This window comes from Melospiza melodia, chromosome Z (genome assembly GCF_035770615.1).
Source record: "Melospiza melodia melodia isolate bMelMel2 chromosome Z, bMelMel2.pri, whole genome shotgun sequence".
NCBI lineage: Eukaryota > Metazoa > Chordata > Aves > Passeriformes > Passerellidae > Melospiza > Melospiza melodia.
Window position 1 is genome coordinate 15,836,903 of NC_086226.1, and position 19,679 is coordinate 15,856,581.

Here is a 19,679-nt window from a genome sequence, read left to right on the forward strand (position 1 = left end):
GCTCATAAAGTGTCTAAACATTAAAATCTCCATATTGCTCACTTGTTTCAGAAAAGAAGATTTAGTAAAGCATAACTGACAGTAAGAATGACATAGAGTTTTTCCAGGAAAAAAGTTAAAAATTAGGAATCATTTAAAAGTCATGCCCACAAAGCAGAACTAGTGCTAACAAGGTCTTCCTGTGTCTTTGTGTTTTCTGTAGAATGGCAAAGAATGCAAATGATGATGGTGGTGGGGATGATACTAGTTTTAATTTCAGCTGGAAAATGTTCACAAGCTGGGACTACCTGATTGGCAATCCTGAGACAGCGGATAATAAGTTTGCCTCCATCACAACAAGCTTTAAGGTAAAACAGAGTTTCCTAAGGAGAGGCAATACAATTTGGCTTTCACACTGGTGTGAATCAGGTGGAATTAAGGTCAAGAGTAAGATGTGCTGAGGCTCAGAAACATACTCAAATTGGCATCTGTACACCCTTCTCGATCTCTATGTCTTGCCATCAGATTTTTTTCTTTGTAATTGTGAAAAAAATAACACTAGCATCTTTTGTGTTGTCTCTGCTGACGGTACCAGTTTTAGAAAACGAATTCTACTGTAAAAATAATATTTTCTTTTTTCTCATCTCTGATGGCTTCCAGTTTCTATGGTATTCGTCTGAAAAACTTTTTTCAAAATGTTGCTCCCCTTTTGGGAACCTCATATTGTCAACTTCTCTTGTTACAGAGAAGAAATATAAGACAAATAATAGAATAATCTGTATAGGGCTATTTATCAGAAGAACTGACCTCAGAATTTTGAGTTTCTACTTGCTTTTAGGTAAAAAAAGTCTTAGTTTCAAATTAATTATAAAATATAGCCCAATATGCAATGCAATACACTGGCCTCTTTCCAGTGTATAGGGTATATTGATTTCAAGAGTAGTTGTGTAAGGAATCTGGGGCAAGATGTAAGATGCAGGGCTGTGAAAACAGTGGAGGGGATATATTCTATACATTGAATGCTAATGAATATGTTGTGCTGTGGGGTGGCTGGGGCACACCAGTGTAGCATGCAAAAGAAGATTTAATTTTCAATGTAATGTACGGGGAACAACAGGTGTAGTGTTGTGAGACAATGAAGAAGGTGCCAGGCTGGCACTGACAAGTGTGACACTGCAGCACTGGCTGCTCTGCTCAGCTGCACTCTTCCTGTCCACAGCAGTGCCACAGCCAGCACATCCCCTTCACCCTGCCTGCCCCCTCAGCTGCAGGCATAGCAGAGAACTGCCCTCAAGTGTAAGCAATCGAGAGAAGATTCCAAGAAAGCAAGTTCGGGAGAAATACTCATTGAAATTGCTGAATCTTGAGCTTGCCTGCCTGCCAAATTAGAGCAGATGCTGAAAGCTATTTGGGAAAGAATACAAATCTGTTGAGAAAAAGGCTTAATTTTGAGAAATAAACTCAGGGAGATTTACTGTAATTGTTGCAAACAAGCAAGGAACCTCAGAGAGAAAGGATGAAATCTTGGCTTGGGTGAGGTCGTGGGAGTTTTGTTTGAAAGCTGTTGCAGTCTCCTGTCATTTATGTCACAAACACATGCTGTAAAAGGAGCAGGGCCATGAAAGGCAATTATTACAGTGCCAATCATCTTCCCCTCTGAGCAACAGATCTCTAAATGAAGTCAGAAGCTGTAACAAAACTTCCTTTCATGAGGACACTCCAGACCAAAAGCTCTTTCACCTGGCAAGAGTAAAAACTGGGCATTATAGTTGCCTTAGAGTCTTAATATTTATCAATTATGATCAAGGGTAAATGTGGGGCAAACATTTTGTTGCGCAATCTGAAGCTCTGCACTGTCCAGTTTTTTGGGGGATTCCCACATCTTTTCATTCTTTCTGAGTTGCTGACTTTCGGAGTAAAACATTTTCCTCTTTTCTCACAAATGTGCATTTCAAAAACATGACATTTCCTTTTCTGACAGACATTTATCCTGCTGTATCACTCAACCTCATTTGACCTTGCAAGCTGAAAGAATGTGCTAGGTTTTTTGACACCATGTAAAAGTGTGAGTACAAGTGTAACCAGACTCATTGTGGGCACACTCAACAGGGGCAAAGGAAACCCAGGCAAAACTCCAGAATCTTCCAGGACCTGAACAGGATTTTATGAGACAATACACATTCATCTCAAAACATGACGCCCAGATGTCCATTTGCATATTTGTAATTAATTTAACTGACTTCTAACAATTGAAGCCATGTGGGGACTTGACCAATAAAGTATTGATAATATTCTTTTCTTTCTAACAAGTGCAGGAAGCAATTGTGGAGGAGCAGGAGAGCCGAAAAGAAGAAAATATTCATTTGACTCGATTCTTAAGGGTTCTTGCCAACTTCTTAGCCCTATGCACACTTGCTGGAAGTGGCTACCTCATCTTTTTTGTTGTCAGAAGATCCCAGCAATTTGCCTTGGAAGGTCTGGAGAACTACGGGTGGTGGGAAAGAAATGAAGTTCGTGCTATTTCTATAATAGATGTGGTTTGAAATTGTGTTCTTCTGCTTTGCATGTTGCCTTTTTTCCCCCAGTAGTTTAAATACTCTCTGTGGGTGGGAAATGTCTAACATAAGAATTGCTTATGTCTCTCTGCTTCCATAAAATTTCTACTTCACTTCTTTCAAATATCCCTCAGTATTTACCTTTAGCTCATTTGAGGCCTTTATATTTCCTCCTCAATGCTCTTAGGATTGTCTTCCAGACACTTTATGGATTCATGAGGTCTCTTCAAGGAATCCACTCTCTTCTTGCTTTTCTCCTGAGACTGGCCCAAATGGACTGATTGATCTGTGGGCACAGAGGAAGTTATTTGGGACTTCATGGGTACAACTCTGCAGTGTAGCAACAGGTTGAAGCTAATGCCTTCCAGTTCCACTTGCCCTGTCCTAGTGTCCCATGCAAATTTTTTCTGTGCCTAATGCTTTCCTCAAAAGCAGATGCACCCAGCTGATAGGGGTATATAGTGAAGATGGTGATTTTATTTGCTACAGCAGCGTGCTGTTTGAAAACCTGGGAAGGTTTTACTTTGTTAGCAAAAATGCTACTGTGTGTGTTGTAAAACTAGTTTGTTACTTCAAGATTATCTTCTGAGCTGGAGTGTAAAGTGCATTCCTGACTTAAAGTAAGGCAAAAAGGTGTTAGCCTCACAAAGCTGGTGAGATGGGTGATGATGGAACAAGGAAAACCAATCCAGAATTTTCAACACCAAAGCCTGACTGCGAAAGTAACATTAAAATATCAAATAATCCCCTTCTGGAATCCAGAGAAATAGGACTGTTGAGAGTGGATTAATTTAGTTGTTATCACATTTTATTTTGATAGGAAAGAAAAAATTGTGTACAAAACTTGATTTAAGGCAACACAAGCTCTGAGACAATAGAGCTTGGAGGAATTCAGCTTTCTCTCAGTTTAAAGGTGTGGTAACAGATTTGTACTAACAGGAGCTGGGCTACCAAAGGCTGTTATATATTTGTTTATGCTGTAATCTGGAAAGTAGGTAACATTTGTCTTTATGTTCATAGTTTTGCTTTTGTTTCTGTAATAAAAATATGCTTCTAAGGTGACAGAACTAAGATCTGGAGCAGTGTCTCTAAAGCAGAGTGGATAAAACAATACTGACATTATTTGGCTAAAATTTTTTCCTATTGACAGGTAATTAACATATTTGTGAGTACGAAACATTGCCCTTGATTGGATATTAATATTTTAATTGCATAGATATATTTCGCTTCTGGGTGAAATCCACACATTTTTCTTATTCTATAGATGGAATTTTCTTATATTTGCATCATTAATATATGAATTGAGGATTTGATCAGAAAAAAACCTCAACACCTAATGTAAAATTTTAAGTTTAAAAAAAGTGCAGTTCCTATGTACAAGGAAGAAGCAAGCTCTAAAAATTTAAAGTCTTCATGAAAGTATTAATCTGCTTTTGTAGAAAATTTCATTACACTAGAGTCACTAAGGAATTGAACACAGTTTATATGTGATGGAGAAATCCTGAGTAAATATATTTTTTGCCATGTGTTCCTGAAGTTCACAGCAAAATAGCGGGATGCTGATGAATTTGTGGAAAAGACATTTTTCTCTCTGACTCTCCTTCTCTCTCTTTAATGTTGTAAATTTTGTTATCTCCCTCTCCATATCAGCAGTTCCTAGTTCTGTCAGAACACAGTTCAGATACAATTGTCTAGTGAGTCATGGAATAGGGAATTAGTGGAAAGAGGCAGACTGGGACTGTGTGTGGATTTCATCAACTTGTGATACTCAGAGTGGATTTTGGTTTTTATTAAATCAAATACCAAATAAAAAGTAGTAATGGAAATATATTTTTTACCCAAATCAGAATTAATAGAATAATTTGTCTCTAACATTTCATTGTAAACTTTTTTCCCCCTCCTCAGGTGAACACGGTTATGTCACTTTTAGGAATGTTCTGTCCAACTTTATTTGATGTAATCAGTTCTCTGGAAAATTACCACCCTCGAATAGCTCTCAGATGGCAGCTGGGAAGAATCTTTGCTCTTTTCCTTGGCAATCTCTACACTTTCATTATTGCCCTAATGGATGAAATCAACCTCAAGGCAAGATATTTTCTTCCCTTCACTATGTTTGACAGGTTGCTGGGCAACACTGAAGCACTCCAGTCAGCCACAGACACATCAGTGAAAGGCATTCTTTTATTTCTGTTCTGCAAATTACATTTACCTAAGTTAGCAATGGGAATTTTGGGATAGACAATCTTGAGGGCTGGTAACAAGCTCATGTTGATTCTTTTCCCCCAATTTATTTCTTAACTTAGCTGGAAGAAGAAAAGATAGTCAAATACAACATGACAATATGGGAAGCCAGTCTGTACAATGGTACTATTCCAGAGAATTCAACTGCTCCTCCAATACAGGTGGATCCTGCTGATGTCCCCAGAGGACCGTGTTGGGAAACAATGGTAGGACAGGTAATGTAGCTGCTTGGAGCTCAGATTTGAAAATAGATCATACAGTCTCTTACATGATATGATATCTAAATCCTCTTTATTTTGGCTAACAAGTGAGACAACGTGAGGAGAAGCAGATGTGGGACTTTCTGTTGATCTAAAAGTTTTTTAAAAAATTATTTTATTTTCTTTGAATGCTCTCTAAGAGGAAATTCTTTTTTCTGTTAGTTGATAGAATGGAAAGCATTTATTTTTTCCCTCTCCTCTCCTCTATCGCCTAATTTCTTTTCATCTTCCTGATGCCATCTTTGCCTTGCTTGTCTACTAATTTTGAAAAAATAAAGGAGTAACTCAAAAGGGACATGTATGTAAGACAGGTCTTACAACAGTATGCTTTTGAGAAGACATCTGTGTCTTTAGCCAAATATAATAATGCCAAAGGACAATAAAAGTTTAGCGGAAAATCTGCTCAAATATTTTGTTGGATTCAGTTTGACACTCATTCTTAATGACCCACTAATCTAAAATGCAGTTTCTAAACAGTTTTCTAACCTACCCTTTTCCTCTATTTGATCCTACTACGTTGCTGTTGATTTGTCCATGACAACAAACTCAATATTGAATAAATTTTGTTGTTTCTCTACCACTCTGACAATCTGTCCTCCTAAATGAATAAATCTCTAGCAGGGACCATAAAGGCAGAAAAAATCAGCCCCTCTATTTTCAATGATGCTGAATAAGAAGTTAAAACACGAAATGCTCATAACTGAAACAATTTTACCCTTATTTTCATATCAGGGAGAGTAACAGCCTTCTGGGCTGTCGGGGTAAGGCCTGTTACAGGAGGTTTTAGTGAAACATAAAAAGCCTAAAATAAAAGTAGAGGCTCATATGAGGATTTGCATTTGGATTTTCTTGCTTTCTCTCCATATCCACTGGACATCGAAACACTTTGAGAAAGAAGCCATTCACTTTTTTATTTTTCATTTTTAATCTTCTCAAAGAGGTCAAAAGCAGTTTAAGCACTCTAGAAAATGAGGGGCAGTAGTTCTAGCACATTCAGTGCTAGAATCAATGAATGCAGGAAAGTTGTCCATGTTGGAGCAGGATAAACACAATTAAAGATCTAGTACAGTATTTAATTATTATTGTAACTATTAATTGCTTAAATGTATTCTTAAAAGAGAATATTGCTCTAACAGGAATTTGTGCGCCTGACAGTCTCTGACATGATGACAACATACATCACAATTCTAATCGGCGATTTTTTGAGAGCTGTCTTTGTTAGGTTTTTCAATTATTGCTGGTGCTGGGATTTGGAGTACGGATTTGTAAGTATCTGATTTTAAATGTCTTTGCTATTCATCACTTCACAATTTAGTAACAAAGTTCATTTTCCTTTCAATGCTATAGAGTTAACTTTGGTTAGATACACCAACTTCAAAACCCCTGAACTACATGGTGTTAGTTTTTTTGCATTTTGCTTATGTCTTAATATTTTTCTTCTTCTTTAGACTTTGGTAACTTTAGGACTTCTGTAATTTATTTTATTTTATAAGAGCAAATTTTATTTTCTTTGTAAGAACACACATTTTTCCACACATATACTGTTTGAATATTTCACAGGATATAATCTCATTCATTGGATAGGGTCTTAAAGCACATAGTTCTTGTGGAGAAAAATATGAAAGATCCTGTTCCAGAAGTATTATTATATGTATAAATATATATACCTATAGATACATAGATATATCTGTATTTCATTAGAATTAGTTTAGCTGATGTAAAATTAGTAAGGCCCATAACATAAGCAGGCATAGAACTCTTCACATGGGAGTTGAGACTTGCTGTCTCACACGGACTTGATCCAAGTTAAATTTGTCAGCTACTTACGCTTTCAGGGTCTCATGCTGTTTTTAATCTTTTAAGTAATAGTCATGGTATTGTCAGAGCTTGTGAAACTCCTGGAGCCTGTTTTGTACTTACTGAGAAGTACAGAAAAAGGCTACATAATTTAAGACTATCAAGGGTATCTCTACATAAGCAGTCATAGTTGCAATTTTCACCTTCTTTTGTCGGAATTTTATTTTCACACATGTAAAAATTTCTCACATTGCTAGGAATTGCATCTTGGGAAATCCCCGTTTTTCAGAGGAAGTGAAAGTTGTCATGTTTTCTGTTAAAAAACTCTTGCTTCTGGTGCAGCAATCACAGTCTTGCTGACTCCCATGAAATTTCAGCATTATTTTTATGTTTTACCTTCCAGCAGGACTAGTGTGGGGATGGATACAAAGACTACCAGTTAGTCAGGTTGTAGTCAAACAGGTAATAACTGTTGCAATATCAAAATGAAATGGAAAGAGTTTGAATCTAGCATGAACAGAAAAATTGGCAACAACGTATCTGCTTGTAGGGGATCCTGAAATCATTTTATAATTGGCATTTTTATTTGGCAGTATATAGGAATGTCTGTAATGTTCTGGTCCATTGTGGTCCCCAGGTCCAGTAAGCTGCCTGAAACAACAGCTGGAAGTGGAAGTTGAAACTGGAAATCACTTAATTTCTGGAAAATAGCTCATTTGAAAATCTTCCTTAGGAATTAGCTATACCTGTGTCTCTGTGGTTAGTGGCCATGGATATATATCCATTAATTTTAAGCCTTTTGCTACAAGAAAAATATTTTTGATGATCAAGATGTCCTTCAGTGAAGAATTCCAGAGATCAACTTGCATGTTGTGTGGGAAGACCTTATTTTTATTTGTTTAAAAGTTGGATTTCAGATTATTTAATCTGTTAATGCTAGCACCTATGTTAAAAAAAGTAGTCATACATTATTTGATTCTCTATGATCTTATTGATATCTCCATGTTTTGTTTGATATTCTAACCTATAAAGACCTCTTTAGTCAACTGCTTTTCAAGTGTAATATTAGTGATCTCTTTAATTGTTCCCCTTATGTTAGCAGATTCATAAATACATGTGATATAAATATATCACCTCACTGTAAACATATATATGTGTGTATATGCATAAAATTACACAGAAAAAGTGCAGAAACTTCAGATATTCCAACAGCACAGCACAGTACAAGTCAAAATTCTGGCTTTAATTGAAGACTTCAGTAGAATGACTTTGTCTTGTTTCAGCTGTAAGGGAATTGTTATTTTTGCATCTCATGCCCCTCTTATCTTCTATCGGTTATCAATATAATGAATAACTGGAATGTATGTATTATTCATGGTCTTTTTGTCCATCATTGTGATGAATCATGCAAGATACCTGTTACCATGTATAAATAGATAAATAATATTTATAAATAGATAAATAATATATTTGAAACAGACATTCAGGTAAAAACAAAACATTGAAACCCATCAATTTCTTAGCAGGAAGTTTTGATCTGGTGCATATGGACACAGAATAACATCTGTTGCCTTTCAATCGTTGCTTAAATTCAGTGTATCCAGTGTTTACAGCTGGAAATTTTAATAAATAAGAAATAAATAATTAAGGTAGAAGAAGAGATTAGTAAGTGATTAAAGATTTGAGAAACCAGAATGAAGGGTCAAATTATTAGTTCAGAAATAAAAGACTAAACAATTTTTATGGTATTTAAGTGTCCATACTGGAAACAAAAATGTATGATACAGGGCTTTCTTCAGCAAAGAAAGAGATAATGAGACCCCATAAAGTTCTTAAAGTTCTGAATCCTAATGGAAGAATTAGAATCAAATACTCAAACTAGAAATAAGGCATCCATAAAAGAAAATGATTGGCAACCTCTATCAATGTTAAAAGGAAAACTAAAGTGCAATTGCTGGAATATGAAAAAGAAAAGAAACATAGTGCAAGAGTTCAATTGGGTATTAAATCAATTAAATCACATTCATCACATGAAATTTCACTGCTGCTGCTGTACTGGAGGACAAAGTATTTTGACAACCAGAGGCCACTCCAATGGAAATTTTCTGAATTGTTGCTTTAAAATTTACCCAGTACCCAGAATGATTCTGAATTTTCCATTAACACCTGCCTCTGAACAAATGTTGGAAAGATTTTCAGTAAAATGCTGCAAACTATATTAGAGACTACCTTGTAGCCTTGAGTTATATAATTTATTTCATGATTCACTGATAAGATGCAACAGGAAGCCTTGAACCATGATGCCAGTGTGGCGCTACTCCTCAAATTGACAGTCTTCATCTGCTCTAACTCATTTCAAAACACTTTGTGCAAACCTAATGAAAACATCTGTATAATTTTTTTCAGCCATCATACTCTGAGTTTGATATAAGTGGCAACGTGCTGGGACTGATCTTTAACCAAGGCATGATCTGGTAGGTGTGGCAAAGCATGTTGTATCTGCAGGATGGAGGGATTTATCTGTATCTGTGAAGGATTTTTCTGAAATCCTGACCCTATCCCATTTCTTTAATCTGATGGAAGTATATGCAATATATACCAAACTCTGGTACATTGCAATCAGTTGGAACAATTCAAAACTATTTATGGACTGAGATTATTGGACCACATATATCAGGATTTTGCACTGAGTTGATAAGACCAACCAGTTAAAATCTGCATAGATTAAATTTACACTTTTGGTCACTGACTGCTTGCTGTAGTGTTCTGCCTTGAAATTTAGCCTTTCAGTGAACCTTACCATTCTTTTCCCCTGTTCCTATGCAAAAAGGCCTTAAAGCAAACGTATTTATACTTATCTCTGCAGTCACATGAATCTAAAACATGCTACTGCTGCAGCATTGCTCCTCAGATGTAGAGGAGGAAAGGTGTAGATTTTCATTCTATTTTTGGACTTTACTTGACTGGTAAAGAACACCAGCATGTAGCGTCCTCATGCAACATGCTCAGTCTTCCTCAGGAACTGTTCTCTGCAAGCATTTGACTTCTCAGCTCTTGCTAAGGCCTAATTTTTTACATTTAATATAACTTGGCTGATCAGACTTTTGTGTGGTAAAAGCCGTCCCTTCAGTAAAGCCCTTTATCTTTTCATTTAAGATACATGAAAAGAGGAAGAGGATACATTAATATAATAAATCCTGTCATTCTTCTGTACTCAGAAGGTCTTTCCAACCCTAATGTAAATATATTTCCTGTTTCCAAATAGAATGTCTGAGGCACTCAGGGGCAAAGCAGCTTAGCTTGCTCACCTTGTCACCTCATCAACAAGAGCAAGGACTAAGGAAGAAGCAGGTTCCCAATCTCTTGTATTCTGTACTACTTGGCCAGGAAAATTAATTTAGATGCTCTTCAGTCAGCATGACATAAGAAACAAAGTGTGATGAAATAAAAAGTTGTCAAATATTTCGGTGTCATAACCATGCAACCATATATAACAAGGAAAAAAAACATATTTAACAAAGTCAATAAACAGACTGTTGGCATGAAGCACTAAATTAACCCAGCAACAGCAGCTAAAATAAATGTCAATCAAGCAAAAAAAATATCCTTCAAAAAAAAGTGCTGGTATATCAATAAAAATAATAAATTATGAATGAAATGATTTTGTTTATACCTAGTTGTAGGAATTGGTCATACCTAGTTTTTAAAAAAAGGCTATCCTTCTTTGACACAACACAAGCAAGATGCTACCTGGAAAAATTAAGAGTGAATAACATTTCACCAAGTCCTCACTTAATTTGCAGAGAAAGAGAACTTTGAAACAAAGTTCATAGAGATAATTCTCTTTGTACTCATTCAGCCTTTTTAAAAAAAGAGAAAATGTAGTGAGAGTCTTATGTATTGGATAGGTGGGTCCTGGTTGCTCTGGATGAGCTACAGCTGCGGGGTCCTTGGTTGGGTAGCAGCTGTAGCTCATGAAGGCCACTGGGATAAAAGGGGGTGGGTCGAGAGCCCAGAAGGTGCCCCTGTGAAGCCATGAGGAACTGCACAGCAGAGAGGAGCTGCATGGTAGGGAAACCAGCAAGATGGTATGGACTTTAAGAATATCATAACAATAGTATGGGACTCTAGAAATATGAAATACAATAAGATAACAACAACAAGAAAAGACCAGTTTTAAAACCCCATAAAGTTGGCTATATGAATTTCTAAGGGTACAGTCTGCAAAGCATATTGACAGAGGAAATCTGTGGCATACTTGGAAAGACAGAAGTCCTATAAATAGTGGTTATTTTATTTATTTGCTTCTCTTCTAGGATGGGATCTTTTTATGCTCCGTGTCTCCCAGCAATCAATGTGTTCCGCCTCCACACATCAATGTATCTGCAGTGCTGGGCAGTGATGTGCTGCAACGTCCCCCAGGAACGAGTCTTCAAGGCTTCCAGATCCAATAACTTCTACATGGCCATGCTGCTTTTCATCCTTTTTCTCTCCACACTGCCTGCTGTGTACACCATTGTCTCTATCCCACCATCTTTTGACTGTGGTCCTTTCAGGTTCTTTGCATTTTACCTCCATCTTTTGCAATTGTTGTAATGACCTGCTTCCACACATCACAGTGAATGATGCAGTAATGAAAAAGTGCCTCTATAATAAGCATTAGCACCTGATAGGCTGAGTGTTTAATTGAGATGCATTTCTCATTGAGGATAACTCCCAAAGCAGGAATCTTGGAAAACTGACTAATTCTTTAGCAAGTTTTATCTGAGGTGTAGAACAGAAAAGCTTTTCTTTTTGTCAATTTCAATGAAAAAAAATTACTGCTGCAATGAAGAAAAATTATTCTTATGGAGTACAGCAGTGACCTGCTGTGTTTGAAAGAGATAGTTTCAGGAAATGTCTGTATGCCCTGTATGAAGGGCAGATCAGAATGCCTGAGGGTGTGATAAATATACAGTGGTTCAGTCTTGGCCTTGCCTCTCTCCAGAATTTCATGAGTCTGTATTACCACTGTGAAAGCTGAATTTGTTTCTGAAGTCTTCAAGGCCTCTATAGTCATGGATCTTTTCTAAACATCTAGGCATGCCCTGCAAACACATCTTGAATTCAAGGTAGTTTAGACTTTGCCACACTTTCTCCTTCTGTGCACAGTACCTGGAAAATCTAGGATCATTTGAATCATCTTTACCTGCCAGGTAGCATGAGATAAATTTATAATGAGTTGTCTCACTTGACAACAGACAAGACAAGAAATTAAAAATTTTAAAAATCTTTTGCCTTTATTTTTGAACAAAATATGAACACAGCAAGAGTGGGAGGACTGTAAAAGAGGCATTCTGGTTGCAAAGGAAAGGTTTAAATAATACATTACTGTTGTAAAATGACATCTGTGTGATCTCCAGTGCACTTTGTAAAGGAGCAGAAGCCTCACCACATTAAATTTGGTGAAAGGCAGAATAACAGAGATTGTCATTGTAATAGTCAGAGGTAGCTAAAAGAGGGAACCACAAGACATGACAAAAATTCTGATGACACAGAAAATTGTTTGAATTTAGAGAAGAATTTACAACAAAATAAGAGATACACATTAAGATTTTTATTGAGTCCTAGCAAAAATATATTGAAGGAAATATTTGAGGTCAGATCTCAGTAGCAGTAGGTATTGAATTGGGTATTAACTAAATGGTGAGATTACTCTTCAAAATGAGAAGGATAATTCTTGCCACTTTTTCTCTGTCATATTCTTCATCAAAAACTGAAATCTTCAATGCAACTTTTGATGAGGAGCACTTGAAACTGATAAAGGTTCATTCAGCCTCAGTATAAGTAATGCTACAGTGGAATAGCCAGTGAATAAATACTGGTAGAGCGTTCTTCTGCATTTAAAAATCAAAACATTTTCCTGATGGTAACTCAGTGTCCCATCCTTTTTGAAATTTGTGGATCATTCAGGGTTTAGTTTTGGTTTGGGTTTTTTTTTTTTTTAATTATAGTCCATTCATTAAAGCAACATACACAATTCAACAGAGACCTGTCAGGGGTAGGGAAGAAAGGACAGAATTAGCAACAGAGCAGCAGAAAAAGCTTTGTGCATGCTGAAGAGCATGAGGGGAGCTGAGAATGGAATTTCTCGTCTACTGTGAGTGGGTAGGGCAAATAAAGAGAAAGAAGAGAAGAATTTCACCTGCAAAATTTTAATATTAATTGGAAGAATGTAAACATTGAAAATCAGTTTAGAAAAACACCCATTTGTAAGAAAATCTTTACCAGACTGAAAAGCAGTGACAGAAAACTTCAATGACTGGACAGTCACGTGGCAATTTGGTGACAATTGCTACAACTAAGTAAAAACTACTAATTAGAATTGCTACACAGACCCATTCTACCAGTCTTGTCCAGGTTAAAAATGACAAACTTCTGTGCCCTGAGGCATAGAAAAAAGGCAAAATAAGCAGAAGGGGATTTTCAGAACATCTATTGATACACTTCAGAAGGAAAATCATGTAAGGAGAACATAACTTAATATATAAGCTGGAACAATTACATATGAAGGTAACTAGATTGCTGCAACAGCAGCAAAAATGTGCTGAAACACAGCCACTGACTCGTGTAGCATTGGTCACACACCAAAGAGAGAGGAGAACTGGGTGGAACAAAAATAATTGCAGACCACTTTTTGCTTGTCAAACATAAAAACCAGGATTTTAATGTTTTCCCCCATGTCTTCATAGAGCACAAATGATGCTTTATTCGTTGGTTGGTGGTATGGAGTTCACAACTCATACACTGATTCATTGAGGAATAATTTGGGTGGCAACCTGGCAAAATCTATTAGCATACAGTAAGAATTTTGGTGTCTTCTTTCCCCCATAGAATACATAAGTACTACTTTAAACAATATTCCCTCCAGAGTGTAAAGTTTAAATAATGTTAACATACCTTATATTATCCTTTTTCCAGGTTTGATGTGACATGATTAGCTTATATATTCGTGGTTGCCATAATAATTGTATATGATATTGTCAACTTTTCTGTTTAATAGTGGGAAGACTAGAATGTATGAAGTCATTTCAGAAACTCTGGAGCACGACTTTCCTTCCTGGTTTGGGAAGGTATTTGGTTATGCCTCTAACCCTGGACTTATCCTGCCCTTTATATTGCTGATGGTGTACGTACAGAATATTAACTCAATGCTTGCTGTGTCTAAGGTCCGATAAGTTTCTTTCTCTCTGAATCATCACTGCCTGAATATCTAAGAAATGCAGCACTAATTGTGCAGTGATGAGAGACTTGAACAATTCATGAATCTTTTCTTTGAACACACTTAATGCGCATTTGCAGAAAGGTTGATATCTCTTTTTTGTTCAATGGCGTCTTTTTTGTTTAGTTATGCTTTTAAAAAATGTTGTTCCTACAACGAAATATAGAAAACTATTAAAATGCAAAAGGCCCATAGGGAATTTGTAATGCTGTGACATTGATCATCTTGTCCAGAATGCAGAACAGCCCATTGTAAATCCTTAGCAATTTCAATAGAAATATGAACATCATGGAGCAAAGTTATTCTCAGTAACTTTCAGTGAACCTGATCTTCAGTGCCTTTAATTGATAAACACCGTACTCTATACTATTAGGACAGGGACGTGAGACAGAGTTTTGGAGACTGTGAAACAAGGCTAGTAGAGGTTTTTGTGAATAATTCAGTAATTGGTAAAGAAAATGGCCCTGGAATATTTGCTCTTGGAGATTTTATTGAGTTCTATTTTATCATGGCATTTAACTTGCTTGATAGGATTATATTGGGTATTTAGCATACTGCTGAACTAAAATTTAATTCTGTACAAATATACACTGGGATTTAACTTTGCATTGCAGAACTCCAAGTAAATGTAGACATTACAGAACACAATATAAATTACAGAAGGATTTTATATGAGCAATATAAAATATTGAGATGAAATTTTGTAAATGTTCGCTTGATGCCATATTCTATTTTAACCCTTAGCTGTAAAGGATAAGGACACTAAAAATAAACCGAAGGAAAAAAAGAAAGAGGAAAAATACAAGGCAAAATCAGGCAAAGCAGAGGAAACAGCATGTGCTGATTAATTATTTACTTCTTATGTCAATTAAAGACATCATAGCAGATGTTTTCTTATTAAATCAGAATAGTGAAAACTACTAATTTCATAAAGTGTTTACAATACTAATTCTATACGCTGAAAAATGAAAATATTATGTTTTTTCTTAGAAGAAGAACCAAGTAATAACAGGAAAAAACAAAAGGAATGTGATTTTGGTTGTTTTCTTGACAGTATTTCCAATTGTTTACTATATTTGTTTAGGAGTTTTCATAAATATGATTTACTAATTTTTAAGGTATGTCATGAGACTTAGTTAACTTTTGTAAGGTATTCTACAGAAGTAATTTCAGAGTTAAATACTACTTAATGAAACATATTTCTTAAATACTGTAAGATTAAATGTAGAATATTAATGGATAGAATAATTTCTTTCATTTTCCCCCCTGAAATAACAGTGCCTTCTGAAGAAGGAATAATGTAAGGAAGCACATTGTTCATTATAGTGCAAAATACTAGTATTGATTAAGCACAATAAATGAGAAAAAGATACAGGCCTTATATTATCACAACTATAATGGTTGCTAAAGGAATGTTCTCAGTTTTCTAATTAAATCATTGTCTAACAAGAAACTATTATTTTTTAAATTTAGCCTGAGCCTTTATTATCTCAACGCAACATCCAAATCCTACAAGGAGGCTAACTTGGAACTTAAAAAGAAGTTACAAAGTGTAAGAATAGAGAATTACTGATTTCTTTGTATTTTACTAAATACTAGAGGGACTGTTGGGGTCACTGAAAAATGTCATCTCTCTCCCTATCATTAGCAAGCAGAAGAAAATAAAAGAAGAAATAAACAAAAAGCACAGAAATCAAATGAACAAGAGGAAAATCCATTTGAGACCGAACCGCCACCAGCAAAGCCTAAAGGAGACAAGCAAGATGAGTCCACTCCAAACAATGGTAAGAATTGTTCTGAATGTCTCATAATGAGTAATTCATGCATGTGTGATCCTTTGCTATAATCTCCTGAAACACCTTCACGATACTGAATCACAAGTATTAGCCTATTTCTTTCTTTGGCTTGTTTAAGAAATTATTCCATACCTAGCAACATTAAAGTAAAAAGCTGAACTATATAGAACTGAAAATCACAACCCTGCTGAAAAAAGCCTGGTCTAAGTGCCAGTGATCCTTCTTATCTATCACACACCAGTCAAAGTCTACATCTTCTACATTTCTGTTGTGTTTTGTCAATGCAGAACTATGTAGGAAAGTATTTATCACCAGTGCCAGGTTCATCTGGAGAAGGTGTGGTAAGAACATATTAAGCAACTCTTATCAGAAAGCCTGGCTGGGGCAGGTGAGTGTCAGTCTGTCCTGAGGGATTTTACTGACTGTTTCTTTTCCCTCTTCATGCACACATGCCCTACAGCCACTAAACAGCGTCAAGCCTAGGAGGGAAACCCAGGTGAGAGATGATTGTCTTTGGAAGAGCCAGGTGTAATTACTGCCTTCATTGAGAGACGAAGTGCATTTTGACAAATTGCCCACATAACCACATGGGAGCCTTGCAGAAAAAATGGGTGGAAAATACAGCAAAAGGTCATGAAGGAGCATTAGCCCAGGTTTGGTAGGGGAAGCCCAGACTTTCTACTGCAATCTAGGATAGTCAGGCAGCTGCTGGATTTCCCTGTCAGGAGCTTCGGATTTGCATGATCATTTGTTAATTCTGTCCTCCAAACATATTTCAGACAACAAGAAAGGACAGGATGGCAATGGATCAAAGACAGGCCAGCCACAAGAAACCAGCTCCTCTCAGCATCCTGGCCCTGTGCTGAACGGCCACTATCCTCCACAGAGCCGAGGAGGAAACCTTCCTCCACCATCCATAGCTGTGACAAGGCCACCCGGGCCCAGAGGGCCGAGAATGCCAGGTTATCCACCTGGAAATCCTTGCCTTCCAGGGATGCAGCCAGGAATGCCTAGGGGCCCTCCCATGTACAGATAAGGAGCCTTAAGAACATATAAGAAAACACTGAAGGATAGAAGTGTGGTCCTAAACCCACCACCCTCCTGTAAGAGCAGAACCTTGCTATGTTTGTCATAAGCCTTCATGTGCATAGAAGAGGCCCATGTGCTTCAGTTTTCTGCAGTATGGGAGCATCAGAAGAAAACGTGGCATATATCTTCTTGCATTTGAAGGCATTGTGAAAATGTGTTGTCTGTATCAATAAATTGCTAAAATTACAGATTTTTATTGGGGATACTTGTTACAATAGTGGAGAACAATTTGTATTCAGCTGACTTTTTTTAAAAGCTTGAAATTTTGTCCCTAATATCTTTTCCTTTTCCAAAGAAGAACATTTCACTGAAAGCACAGTATAAAGCCTATAGAGTCAGGTAAAGCTTTGTATAAAGCCTATGAGAGTCAGGTAAACCTTGCATGTATCTTGTCCTCTGACAAATATGCTTAGCCAAAGATTTCAGATTGTACGTGGGGAAACTAGGATCAAAACTAGAGAAATCTGCATGATTCCATCTAAAGTCTCTGTAAAAGGGTTAAAAAAGAAAAAGAAAAGCAGTGGTTCACCTGTAATTATGAAGAAAATTTAACTCCTATTACACTACCACTTTCAGTTAGTAATAGTCTCATCACATTCTTGAAGACTAGAAATACATGTTAAAAATCAAAGTGGCAAAGGAGTATCTTCTGTGCAGGAAAAGGTATTTGGGGAATAGAGATAAGACAATTATTGAGTAATTTCTCCTAAATACCCTAGTAGTATAGAGACATTTAACATTTTATAAAAGTATGTACTGCATAATCTTGTCTGTGAATTTATGACTGGATACCTGTATTGGTCTCTATGTAGTCTGAGGTGGAACAGGTTATTTTCCTGACACGTCTTGTGGAAGCACAGGATAGATATAAGCCCAGGGGCAAGTTGATGTTACCTAATTCAATAAGATAAGTTGATTTTTTTATTCTGATCTTATTTCTTTTTTCAGAACATTGATCTTAATAATTATTTTGAGCCTCACAAGCTTAATAGCAACAAAATTTATCAACTTACTGTCTTCCAAAAAAAGACATGTAATTCCTTTGAGGGCCTTCTGTAAAACAGAGATTCATTTAGTGTAATAGAAAAATCTTAACCATATCCTTGTATAAAACAAGTCTGTGACATCACAAAACAACCTCCATCTAATTAAATTGTGGATTTTGTTTAAAAAAGGCTTACAAACCCCCTCAGCATAGTCTGTGTATCCCCATAAACCACAGTGATCCAACTTCCAGCTCAAGCAGTCTTTAAATCAATTGCCAGAGCTTGGAAGGATTAAACAAAAGAAAGTTCAGTTTATATTTGGCTGTTGTACTGCTTCCATGAGCAGATATTAGATGTATCTGCAACTGGGGTACTGTGAGTCTTTTATTTTAAGTCAGAGAGAGTACAGATAAGTGCACTGCAAGTTGTTTCATCTTTCTCCTCATCTATGAACTTCAGACTCGTGGAACAAATATAGCAATTCAAACTGTTTATTAACTGGTAATTTTTCTAATGGGATTTGTCATTAAACTGCATATGTCTCTAGCCCAGAAACAAAAGGTTGCCAGTTTTCTTACTGAAGCTAAGCATGAAACCCAGTATGGCAATACTTTCATGCTTTTAAGAAGCTTTTGCCTAATGAGCTTTTTCCTACCAGCTGGGCTTGATCTATCTTGAAATATTGATTTACACAGAAATTTTAGTTCATTGGTTGTTAGCATTTCATAATAAGAAAACTCTGGATATTCCTCAGAAAATATATGATTTTTTATAGAAAAAGTGAAGAAATTGAGTTTAAAGATACGTTAGAGCTTGGGGAGTTTTTCAAGAGGTGTTGGAGTAAATTAGAGTTGTAAGAACTGTGCAATCTTGTTCCCTAAAATGTAGAGGGATGTTTACATCGCATATAGAGACCTTAATAATGATTTCTTGCTCTGTCAGGAGTGAAAATTTTCTGAGGATGCTGAAGGCTTTCTCATTATTAGTGGTTTTAGTATTTAATTCTGTGGGGTTGCTTTACATTGTGAGTGGAAGAGAGACACAGCAAAGAATCTCCAGCTGAAATTGTTCTGGGGAGCTTTCTGTTAGATCTGTACGCTGTACTGATTTTTAACAATCAATGTGTTCTCATAACATACATGTATATGTAGAGATGAGCATGTAATAGCCAATATGAATAACAATAGCAAAGCTAGATGTTGTTCTGTGATTGAAAATGAGATATTTATTTTTATTCTTTGGTACTTAAAAGTAAAGGTATTTCATCACTCTATTTTGTGACACTTTTATTTTTCAGTACAACATGGAAATGTTGCTAATGTTAGGATGCAAAACACTTCCAATATCATATTTGGGTGTAAACATTCTCTGTGGAGTATTTGCTTGTACTTACATTATTAGAAGCATAAAAAGCTGAAAGATATTTGGTGTTAATAATAATTCAATGCAGGAACAAATATAATCTCCCTCGGTGTCTGGGGAACAGTGGAATGTACTGATCTGCACTTCAAATGTCTGACTATTTTATTCTGCTTAGCATGAAAATTTAAAGAAAAGAGCTAGTATATGACATCAGAATATTTTGCTTTCTTTTGAGATGTAATGACTCAGTTGCAGTGCATAGTCATAGAAAGTTATGAAACACATCTGGTGGTGTGTTAGTAAAATAATAATGAAGAATAGTATTAAACACTTTGAGGATTGTTTTGGTCATT

At 36.2% G+C, this 19,679-nt stretch overlaps 1 protein-coding gene across 1 annotated transcript in view; it reads left to right on the forward strand.

Moving 5' to 3' along the window:
• The window catches only part of TMC1 (transmembrane channel like 1), a 57,145-nt gene extending 40,220 nt beyond the window's left edge, over positions 1-16,925 (forward strand). Inside the window, exons 10-20 of the mRNA XM_063180253.1 lie at positions 203-347; positions 2,295-2,489; positions 4,440-4,619; positions 4,838-4,990; positions 6,172-6,300; positions 9,239-9,306; positions 11,149-11,388; positions 13,875-14,000; positions 15,567-15,645; positions 15,742-15,877; positions 16,669-16,925. Of these exons, the coding sequence (XP_063036323.1) occupies positions 203-347; positions 2,295-2,489; positions 4,440-4,619; positions 4,838-4,990; positions 6,172-6,300; positions 9,239-9,306; positions 11,149-11,388; positions 13,875-14,000; positions 15,567-15,645; positions 15,742-15,877; positions 16,669-16,925 (1,708 nt within the window). The remainder of the gene's footprint in view (positions 1-202; positions 348-2,294; positions 2,490-4,439; positions 4,620-4,837; positions 4,991-6,171; positions 6,301-9,238; positions 9,307-11,148; positions 11,389-13,874; positions 14,001-15,566; positions 15,646-15,741; positions 15,878-16,668) is intronic.
• The last annotated feature ends 2,754 nt before the right edge of the window (positions 16,926-19,679 follow it).